Below are 11530 nucleotides of genomic sequence, written 5' to 3'. Positions count from 1 at the left end.
TAATTTTTTTGACGCTCTTGCTCGTGAAACAGAATGAATTTCCTAAATGCGTATGATTTTTCTTTTTGATTTTTTTTTTTTTTTTTTTTTTTTTGGTGGGTGCGTGCGTGTGTGTGGAAGCACCGGGCTCCTGCGATCGGTGTCTTGAATGAAACTACGTAAATGCATATGTCTGTACGTTGCACTGGAGGGAAAAACGGAGCACTTCTGCGAGAGCTTGGATTCAAATGTGGTTCATCTGGTCTCCAGGATTTTCCGTCTCTTTGGGGTTGTTCGCCTTCCCGGGCTGCGAGGCGGGATTTTCTGAGCTTTGACACATCTTTGGAGATGTCTGTTAAACAGGAGTCTGGGAAAAAACATTTGAAATCGTAGAGATACTTTTTTTTTGTCCCTTTCCCATCCCCTTGGTGACTTGAAGCATCAAAGCGGCCAGAACTTAACGTTTCTGAAGACTTCTGATGTTTGGGTTTTGTTGTTGCTATTTTTTTTTAGAGGAAACTTGACAGAGGAACATATTTATAGTCCAAGTAAGTACTTTACAGAGGAAATTTAGTTTGTGTAACTTAACAAAAAAAAAAAAAAAAAAAGCAGTGTTGAGGTTTCTAGCTTAAAGTGCGTTGGATTAACGTTCATCCAAGGCTGTTTAGCAAGTCGTATTGAATTGCAGTTTTTACGGTGTGTGTTCGTCCGCTCCGTCGTGTCCGTGGTAGTTCAGCACCTAGGGGAAAATGCACCTGATTTTGAATCGGTATAATATTTTTTAAGATGTATTTCAACACCGAGGAGGAAATGGTCCTAACGTAAATTTATAATAAGTAATAAATGTGCACCTGGAAGTAAAGTATTTACAGCGTTTTAATCCCTATTTATACCGTGCATCTCAAACCGAGGAGGAAACACTGAGAAGACAAAAGTACCTCCGAGACCCTGAGAACTCCCCCACACCACCATGAATGAAACCGTGCCCGATACAGTAACTGGATTATAATTTTTGGTGTTATTAATTTTATTATTATTGGCTGCTTTACTTTTTTGGGTTCAACCTGCTCCTCTTCTTCCTCTCTCCCTTCCTCTTGCTGCTTCCTCTTGGGAATTATGGCTCATCCGGGGAGAAGAGGCTACGATAACCGGGAGATAGTGCTGAAGTACATCCACTATAAACTCTCGCAGAGGGGATACGACTGGGCTGCCGCCGAGGACAGGGCACCCCTGCCTCCGGGTCTCTCTCCTCCTCCTGCTGCTGCTGCTGCGGTTGCTGCTGCTGCTGCTGCTGCTGCTGGGACTTCCTCTGATCACACTGGGCTGGTGTCTCCGCACCCCGAGCCCCCCGGCTCGGCTGCTGCTAGCCACGCGCCCCCGGCCGAGGGGCTGCCCCCCGCGCCCCAGGTCGTCCACCTCGCCCTGCGCCAGGCGGGCGACGAGTTCTCCCGCCGCTACCAGAGGGACTTCGCCCAAATGTCCGGCCAGCTGCACCTGACGCCCTTCACGGCCAGGGGCCGCTTCGTGGCGGTGGTGGAGGAGCTCTTCCGAGACGGCGTTAACTGGGGCAGGATCGTGGCCTTCTTCGAGTTCGGCGGCGTGATGTGCGTGGAGAGCGTCAACCGGGAGATGTCTCCCCTCGTAGACAGCATCGCCGCCTGGATGACCGAGTACCTGAACCGGCACCTGCACAACTGGATCCAGGACAACGGAGGCTGGGTACGTCCCCGCGTTGCTCCTTCCCTCTCCCGCCTCTGGCCCGCGGCCGGCGGGGTCCGGGGTGGGCAGCGCCCGGGGGGGGGGATGCGTTCGCGTCACGGGGCGGGGGGGGGGGGGGGTGTGTGAAACGTTTCTGCACTGGCGTGCGCCGAAGCAGCACAGGCCTTTTGCCGGCTGTCGAGTTTCGCCTCGTCGCGGGGATACGGTGGAGCGGTTTGGGATGGGGGCAGCAGCTACAGCTGGGGAGCGAAAAGGCTGAGCGAGGCACCTTCTCCATCAGCGCTCCCCGCTCTCCCACCCCCGTCCACCCTCGCCTGCTGGCGGCACCGGCCCTGGCCAGGGCAGCGGGCCGGGAAGGGGCAGCGGAGGTGCCCGTGTGCGTGCGCGGTGGTACGGGCGGGCAGGTGGACGCCGCGTGCGTGTGTGCCTGCGCACGACGCGCACGGGATCCCGGTGGTACGGGCGGGCAGGTGGACTTCGGTGCCAGCATCTACAGCTGCGGCGGCGACGGGAGTGGGGTTTTATGGTATTGGACGTGTCTAGCGTGAAAAGTCTGCCTTTGTCTCAAGATGAAACAAAGGTGCGGGGAGCCGTGTCTGCGGGATTGTTCTGGAAAATGAGTATTTGTTGTGATCCGATGGGTGACTGTGTTTCGGGGGTAGAGATCACCTCTGGCCAGGGTTGGCTTCAGCATCGTCCAGAGAGGGAAGAGATCCGCTTGTGGAAAGTGGACAGCTTTTACACTCGTAGTCAATCAAAAGCCTTTCCTTTTTCTCTCTCTCGCTTTCCACAATACGTAACTGCATTGAAATTGGAAGGGTATTTCTTTCCTTTTTTCCTGTATTAATTGACATACTGTAACAAAATGCGGTCCCAGCCGTTCTCCCGCAAACCAAACCTGTTGTATGTGTGAAGCTTATGATATTAACGCGTTGGAGGAGTAAATGGCAAAAGTTATACTGAAGAAGAAGCTTTACGTATGGGCTGAGAGCTGCTGTAAGTCACCTAGAAATGGAGGTCAGCTGGGCGGACACTGGCAGTTTCAGGTCCGGTCCCCTGTGAAATACAGAGAGCTGACTCAATTACACAGCACACCTTTAAGAGGCGTGTGTGAAGGAATGTAAAATACAGCGTATGTTTCCCAGTTAACATGATTTGCAAGCCTGGTGTTTGTGAAGCGTTGCGGCATTGAATTTTTAGCATTGGGTCTCTTGCTAAGTCAGTGTTAGGCTAAGTAACGTGCCACCCACATTGACCATCTCTGTTAAAAAATGAAGATGCTGCCTTCCCGCTGCTGAAACCGCCTGACTAAAGGGTGTACGTGTTCGGGGATCCAGAGGACATCTACATGCAGCCGTAACGGAGGGAGTAAGGCTCCAGGGCCCTTTTCTCAGCAGGAATCCACGCTGCGCACCTCCCAGAGGAGTGCTGCAGATCCCTGGCTACAAGTCACGTTGGAGGCAGGATCGTTCTCCTGCTCTCCCCTGCTTCCACCAAGAAGAAAAAAAATTCAAGATTCATGGGGCCAGAAGGGGGAGCAAAAAATGTGTGTGCGTACGTGTGTGTGTGTGTGTCTGTGTATTGATATACATATATGCTTATGTATATACAAATATGCATATGTATACAGACACACACACACACATATATACACACATACATAAAATGACTCCAGTGCTTAGTGGTTGGGACCACACTTGGGAGAGGGAGACCTATCCCCTGATCCCCTATTTCACAGATGACTACAGAGGGTTTGTCAGTGGCTTTTTTTTTTTTTCATGAAACACGTAACTGGGGAGAAAAAAAATCTGCAAACCATTCAGGCTTTTGGAGACCTTGGCTGCTTAAAAGACGAGCAGCTAAAGGGTTAGGGATTTTGTGATTGCACTTCTGGGCTGGGATGCCTAACTTGTGCGTAAGTCCCTCCTCAGGCTGGAAGCCCGTCTGTGGAGCTGGGGCCCTCGGTTCGCTCCAGAGCCAGTGAAGTCATTCTGTTGACTCCAGTGAGCTTTGGATCAAATCTGTAAGCATGCTGGAGATGTATTGTCCTGTGAGTGTATTGTGTAAAGAGAAGCATAAATAATGAATAAAACTAAGAATGTGAAAAGACAGGTGTTACCAGGCGTGATTGGCCAGATAAGGCGAGTGCTGGAGCTGTTTCTCGACAGTTAGAAATACACAAAACTCGGACTATAAACACCGACTGCCTTTAAAAGGAAAAGATGCTTCTTATCGATAGCCGTTTCGTTGTTTATTGAGGTTTCCTATAAACAAAAGCTCCAGAGTTTGGATGCATGTGATGCCATTTACTGCCACGTGTTATTTGTAATGTACACATGGAAGAAGATGTGCAAAATATTACTCCAAGGTGGCTTTTGCCTGTCTGGTAAACGGCTGGTACCTTTGAGCCATGGGATTATTAAACACAGCCAACACCTTCTAGCTGGTTACAAAGAGCAAAAGACTAACATGAAGTTGCAAACACAGCTTTTAGGATCCTGTCTTCAGACAGAAGAATCAAGGATGGCATGGGGAGGCGGATTTTCTTTTTTTCTTTTCCTAGCTTTCAGGATCTGTCAGTGAAAAAAGATGCTTTAATACATGCAGTTGGTCTTCAGCTTGGCACTTGCACCATACCCCATGTACGAACCTTATTAAAGCGTCGTAAATGGCTCTTCCAAAGTAGCTGATCACCTTGTAGGTCGTGATGCTTTGTAGGACCTCAGCACGGCTGCCTGCAAGGTCTCTCTGTCATGCAGGCTCCTGCAACAAGTGGGAGCGCCGGCTGTTGTAGCCTTCTCCTCCTTTACGTTGTGTTGCGGAGCGGTGAGTTTATTAGAGGCTGTGGAGTAGTAGAGAAGAGAGCATCGGAGTTAGTCACAAGCATATGTTACCCAGTGAGTTGGACAGCGCGTGCTTTGAGTTTATTGTATATTGATATTTATTGTTACATCCTACACTCAGGTCTGAAGTTTGGTTGAAATGTCTTTCTTATTTATCTGTTTCTTTTGAATCGGTTCTGTAAGTTGACAGTGTATTTTCAGGACATAAATTCTTTATATTGGAAGGAAAACGAAGAAGGAAAGAATCATATCGAAGGGCAAGTTGGAAGGGGTGGAGCTGGTGGAGTGTATATTTTAAGCACTAGACATTGCCATTAATGGTGTCTGGGGATTGTTAATACCCTTACAATACACAGCATCACGGGTTTGTTTGAAACTTAGAAGAAGCGACAGATGGGGACTGCCTGCACGGAGGCTGTATTATTAGCTTGTGGTTCTGGTGGCAAATAAATGCAGCTTTCAAAGATTTTCAAGTAGGCCAGGATACCGCAATATTGTACTTTGGCCTGATAACATCTTAATTGTGTTACAAAAGAAATAAGAGGAGAACCAGCTCATCTCTGCAATTTTGTGGTACTTGGTGTAACGTATGCTTTCTGACTGACAATGTAATGGCTTCATTTTTTTAGAGCCTGGTGTTTGAGCTGCAGCAGAACTGGCTTGGCAGTGGGCTGTTGCACTTGGTGACTTTTGACTTTGACTTAGGGAACATTGAAGTGATGCAGCCAGCGTGGGGGGAAATAACAGTGTTTGTCTTGCAGTGATGGGTGACCTCTTCGGGCACACAACATGATGTACATGGGAGCCGTGCTCAGCTCTGGGGGCTTCTGGTCCAACACACGGCTTCCTCCCCAAGCTGTTCGACGAAAACCAAGAGCATGAGAACTATAGAAGGAGACACAGGCACTGTCATATACGTGTAGACAAGTACGTTTTTGACATAAAGAATGTAAAGAAGCCCAGGTGAGAGAAGCAGTGTCGTGTTGAAAATTCAGCCAAGAAAGCATCATTTTAAATGACAATATTTACATTTGAACCAGGAATGTGATGGTTGCGTGTTTTCATCCGATTCTGTTCTTTTATTGCGGCTCTTTATTCTGTTTGAGAGTTAAGGCCAGACAGGAGGAAGGATTTAGATGTCTGAAGTGGACCTTAGGTGGAGCGTAAGCGCTTGCGTCCCCCGAGTGCCCGCCTAGCCAGGATGGTGGCAGAGGTCGCTGGCTCCCCGCCGTTCCTCACCCAAGCCAGCCGGGAGCTGCTCCTGCCTTGAGAGAGGGGAGCCACTCGGCACGCTGCGGGGGACACGGATCCCAAGAACCTCCGTGTCCCGAAGCCGGCAGGCATCCTCTGGCTCGGCCGCTGTCACTCACGTGCCATCCTCGTGCGCAACCACAGCCGGGGAGAAGCCCCCGCTTTCCCTGGCGGCTCCTTGGTTAAGGCCTCTCCCGAGGTAACGAGAGGTTTGCCAGCGAGACCTTCTCCAGCGTGGCAGGGGGGTATACACCCGCGTCTCTGACATCTCAGGAGGCTTCACCTGCCAGATGGCTGCTGGTTTTGCCGAGCTGTCCTCCTCCTTCTGCAGGGGTGAGATTTCGTTTGGTGGAGGAGGAAGAACCGGGGTGTCTAATTCCCGCTGTCTGATGTGTTTTCTCAGGTGGCTGTCTGCAGCCAAATGAATAAATGCTTCTTGGACCAGCAACTAGACCCCAGGTTTCCCTTCTCCTGGGTTGACTGCCCTAATCACTGAGCTTCCTCTTTTCTTTTTTTTTTTGCCTAGTAAATCATTAATTCTCTTTGCTCGGTGGCACTCTTTGAAAAGGAAGCGTGGAGAGTCGCCGTGCCCTGCGATGGTCCGTAGCCTCCTCATGAAGGCGAGGGATGGCAGCTGCGTCTGCCTCCGGGACAGTGCTAGAGGTCCTGGATATCGGTGGGATGCAGGGCCCTTCCCGGGCTCGTGCGTGGGCTACCGACCGAAATCTCATCCCTTTTGGGCTCTGGAGCCGCTCTCCCAGCAGCTCGGCCAGGCGCCTGCCTGCACAGCACGTTGCTTCTCTTGGAAGTCCCGAGCAAAAGCCTCGCGCTCATCCGGGACGGGACGGTGCCTTGCTCGGAGCCGGATGCCCCACGCTGGAGCAGAGGCGCTTTGAGTTTTTTTTTTACCGGTGACATGCGGCCTTGTAACGACTCAATCCCCAGCGGGGCTAACCCCAAGTCACTGTTTGACTGGTAAAAGGAAACTATCTGAAATCCACTCAGTTAAATAAATGAATTGGCAGTTTCAAGTGTTACACCTTCTAGGTCCTTTGCCAGTTTTTGTGGCTTTGTGGGTTTATAATCGAATTCTCAAAATATTATCAAAATATTTTTCTTTTTGCTGTTGCTGAAGAGCGAGAAATTCATTCTGTGGAGGATAAGTGCCAAAGCAAGGAGGAGAAGAGCTAGGGCAGAAAGAGAAAATGATTGTGGTTCTCTAGTCCCTTTCATTTGTAATAGCTTTCTCCGTAACTTGCAACAACGTTAGGTTGCGTATTTTCTCAGAAGTCTTGTCTTTCTTGTCTTTTTTTTTTTTTTTTTCCAAAAAATACATGTATTGACCGTGACCTTTAAAATTTCAGAACCAGAGGTCTCGGTTATGGAGATGATGTCATTTGCCTTGATCTTGCAAAGAACCGTAAAGTTCAAACAGCAATCCTATTAAAAAGTTCTACTTTACTTTCAATATTGAGAAAGAAGTTAGTTCTGTGCCTGCATTAACACAGGCCTCTCTCAAGCTGCTGCGTTAGCTCTGCTGGGCAGTAAGTAGCTTAGTTTTTCGAGTATGTAGCTTGAAATTCAGAGTCGGTAATCCACGGAGAAAATCCAGTTGAATTTTTCTGCCGAGGCACAAGCGTTTCTCCGACGGCAAAGCATGGCTCTAGCAGGAGAATCACAAGACCTATGCAATGAGGTGTGAAATTGCATGTGGAGCAGAAGCGTTTTCTTAGCGGCCAGATACCAGGGCCTGGGCTTCCTAAGGCAGCACGGGAACTTTGTACTGCATCGCCAGCAAAGGTTGAGCCCTCGTGCCCGATACGGGCGTCCTTGACGCGAGGGTCGTCTTTCAGCGGGTTGGACCTGGGGTGGCGGAGGGGGGCGGACGTAGGAACGGGAGCGCCGCTCGGCTGTCGCTCCGAAGCCTCTGCTGTGGTTTCGGTCTCGTGTGACGGTGTGTGCCTCGCGCTGGCGAGCCAACCTCGCGCTCCGCCGTCGCCACCGAGGGGTGCCGGGCCCGGGGCTCGGGGCGGCACCGGCTGAAGCGGCGGCTCTCCGTACGCCGCCCCGCTCGCTAGCGCGAGCCGCCGGCAATCTTGCTGCGTCCTCGTCTCCCCTCTCGCTCCGCAGCCGCCTCGCCGGGCCGGCCCGCGGTGTCGTAGCCCCGCGGTCCTACCCGGGGGCTGCCGGCGGGACGGCGGGCGCTCGCTCCCGGCCTGGGGTCCGGGTCAGCAGCCTTGGCCGTCGAGCGGGCCGTAGCTACAAAACAGCGCGATAGGCCCGATTAAACAACAACTCGCCTGCGGCGAAGCGGATTTTTATTCTTTGGCTATCGCGTTCCCGTCCCGTTCGGCGACGGGGGCTACGGTGAAGGGTGCGGCCGGGCAGGGGCGAGCGCGCAGCCGTGGCACGCTCCCCGCGCGCTCGCGTTTGGCGGGTGCCTGGTTCTTTGCCCGTTTTGTGTTTCTGCTTCGTGGAGGGCTGGCGGTCCCCGGCTTTCCGCAGGCCTCTCCGACCATCCCTTTCCATCACGGCGCCGGGTGCCGGACGCGGTTCTGGGTGCTGCCGCCCGGCCGTCGGCCACGGTGCACGCCGGGTCCGGGTCCGGGTCCGGCCCTTCCCACCTCCCTCCCTGGACTGTTTTATTTTCCTTCACGCCCTTGGCGGGGGCAGCCCAGCCCTGTTTGGTTTGTTGGTTTTTTTTAAATAATTTATTTATGAGCACCTCGTGGCTGCTCTCCTGCTGACTTGGTAATAATAATAACAACACTTGTTACTCAGTGGCAGCAAAATACTGATTATTTCTGAGGGTAGTACCGGCCTGTTTTATTTTCCATTTCATATATAATAATAGAATGGATGAAGGTGTGCGTTGCCATAAATCTTCTCTTCCCCAGCAGGATAACATCCAGGCCTTCTTGGCAAACGCAAATGCCGATGACAGATTTGAGGGATTTTTATTTTACTCTGGCTTTCAGTCTCATTAACAGTCTGATGGCTTTTTTCCCCCCCTTTTTTTTTCCCCTTTTTTCCCCCTTCCCCCTACCCCCCCCCCCCTTTTTTTTTTGGCTCCTGAAAGACTGTGAAACCAAAGAACTTTTCCAAATGCATCTAAAAGTCTGGAATTTATTTTCTGTTATTTTATCCTAATGTCAGTTTGCTGTCATAATTATTGTATCTCGATAGACTTTGCTAAATCCCCCTCGCTGGAAAGTTCCTTGTGGGTTTCTGGATTTTAAAGTTAATGAGTAAGAAAACAAATCTGAATTTACAAAGTGTTGCCATTGACTTCAATAGGAACAGGAAGAGGCACTTAATTGGACAATTGTAGTTATGTTTACTTTGTATATGCGGCAAGAAAAATAAGATCAAATGAAAAAGCCACGGGTTTTCAACTAATAGAGAAAAATAGCCTTTTCTGCAATGCATGATTAACCTTTGGGAGCTGTTTTCATGGGAGAGCTGTGAGTGGAAGTACTAAGCTGCATTCAGGAAAGGTTTAGGTATTTATAAGGGTAAGGAAAACATCTTACTTACATTTGAATAAAATTGCTTGAAAGGGCAGTCATACACCTTGGGGCAAATTTAACAACAGCTGCTGAAATGAGATCACCAGGTGCTGAGGGTGGACCTTTCTCTGGGGAATGCTATTTCAAAATTATCTATGACATTGCTTCTCCCCCAGAGCACCTGGTGCTGGTTGGTGACTGGGGATACTGGGATGGATGCACTGCCAGTCTCATCTGTCCAGGAAAAACTTCTTACTTCTGCATGTGTCTTGTAAAGGTAATTGTAAATGCGCTTGTTGTGTTGCGAAGAGCACCCACATCACTGAATTTATTCCTGCGCTGACTGAAGACCTGTTATGAATTGCCACATTTAGAGCTAGTTAAAAGAAATAGCATCCTTCAGTGCATACATCATTTTATTGCTATTTCATTTTATTGAAGCATAAAAAGGATGATTCCAGCTGTTGATTGAAAAGGCAGCTCAGTGGGTTTTGGGGTACTTCAGTGAGTAATTTATGTACATGGGCCAGGTAAAATCAAAAAGAAAAGGCCCCATTTTTCCCACATAGTGATTGAAAGAGGCTGTCGCGCAGTTGTTCAAGAAAGCAACTGAGAGTCAAAACTTAACTTCCTCTTTTTGGCTCTAGTACTGAGTACACGATAGGATATGGGGCAAATCATTAATAGCTCTCTTTTTCAGTTAACCCAGCTATGAAATCGGTATTCTTGCTAGCTATACAGCACACCAGCTCTGGGAAATGTGTTGTTGCCTACCATGCTATCATGAGTTGGGCTGATGTTTTTTAATTAAACAAAAGAGGTCATACAAGGTACAATATTGAACAAAATGTCTGTCATGGTAATTTGGGGCTTAGAATAAAATTCAAATCTGTCGCATTACATTTTGTCATTGCTGGAGCGCGCTAGCCTGGAAAAGAGCAAAGTGAGTCAGATTGTGAAACTACCTGGGGGTGAGATTTGAGTGGAGAGTGGAGGTAGAAGAAAGAAAGAAAAAGTTAAATGGAAATTAGGCTTACACTTTTTCAGCTCCACTGTTTGGACGTGTTTAGCAATGCTTGTGATGGAAACAGATGAAACAGATCAGTTTCAGTGTTGATTTCTAGTTTTTATTTAGGAAAAGGGTGAGAAATGGCAACTGACAACGTTAGTGTTTTCCTTTATGTATCAGCACAGTTCATCGGGTGTTTCAAGAAGGAAATTGTCCTTCCTTTTCCATTCCCACCATAGGTAAAAGCTGTCTGTGGCACTTCAGGGGAAGGAGCAATAAGCTGTATTACATGCACTTGTAAGAAGTATCTTCATGCACATGTATTCTTTTGCTTCCATTCACAAGCTTCATTAAGTGTTCAGATACAGGCAGAAAAAGCAATTTTAAAACATTAAAAATAAAAGTGAGTAGTAATCAAGCTTTTGGGCTTGACCGTGAGGTTGAAGTTAGTTTTAACGGTCTTGCTGAACTGAGGCTTAGGAGACAAAATTCCCGTTGTGTGCTCTGGAGAGACTTGCGAGAGTCACTAGAAAGTCAGGATAGGACCTTGGACAGGAGGCCAGTGAAACGCCTCCCTCTGCAGTATGGGACAGTCCTGTAGCGTGTCTGTGCAATGGAATAACTACTGCCAGCTTTGTCTCTGAAGGAAAGAACTCCTTTCTTAAGAACATTCATCACATGTTCAGACCGTGTATTATAAAATGTAGTAGAGGACCCTATTTCTAATCTTTTTTCTAGAGAAAAAAGAATTAAAAATAATTCAAAGACAAATTCAAATATAGTACTAAACAAGTTGGCATTTCCATTAGAATAAGATGGTCAGTGTTGTAGATTAGTGAAATCTGTTGAACTTCTCCAGAATGTACGCACAGCTCAAGTGAAAAATGACGTTAAAAAAACTGAAGTAAAAACTCCCTCGTTCATAACAGAAGCAAGTCCTACATCGTGCTCCAAGTGTCTGCAAATTTTAATTCAATTTAGACATATCCAAAGCCCCTCTCCTGAAGGCATCTGGCAAATCACAGTAAATCACGCCGTCTAAATCCCCAGTCTGCTGCTGGATGCGAAAGGTCACAAATATAACCGAGAAGGAGGCCTAATGCCCGTGTTATTTTCAGGTTCCAGCTTGACCTGTTCCTTTCTCCGTTGCCCAGTTCTGCAACAGATAGCAGCGCTGCCGTGGAGCCTGGGCAAGCTAAAGGTTTTCCTCCTTGCGGGGC

The 11530-nt window shown here is 48.7% G+C and overlaps 1 protein-coding gene across 1 annotated transcript in view; it reads left to right on the top strand.

The window, feature by feature from the left end:
* The first annotated feature begins 563 nt into the window (after positions 1–563).
* Positions 564–11530, top strand: part of BCL2 (BCL2 apoptosis regulator) — a 95894-nt gene continuing 84927 nt past the window's right edge. Inside the window, exon 1 of the mRNA XM_030042030.2 lies at positions 564–1698. Coding sequence (XP_029897890.1) covers positions 1096–1698 — 603 coding nt within the window. The 5' untranslated portion in view covers positions 564–1095. The remainder of the gene's footprint in view (positions 1699–11530) is intronic.

The sequence above is a fragment of the Aquila chrysaetos genome, chromosome 18, assembly GCF_900496995.4.
Source record: "Aquila chrysaetos chrysaetos chromosome 18, bAquChr1.4, whole genome shotgun sequence".
Lineage (NCBI taxonomy): Eukaryota > Metazoa > Chordata > Aves > Accipitriformes > Accipitridae > Aquila > Aquila chrysaetos.
Note: the sequence above shows the minus strand (reverse complement) of the source record. Positions and strands in the feature narration are given on the sequence as shown.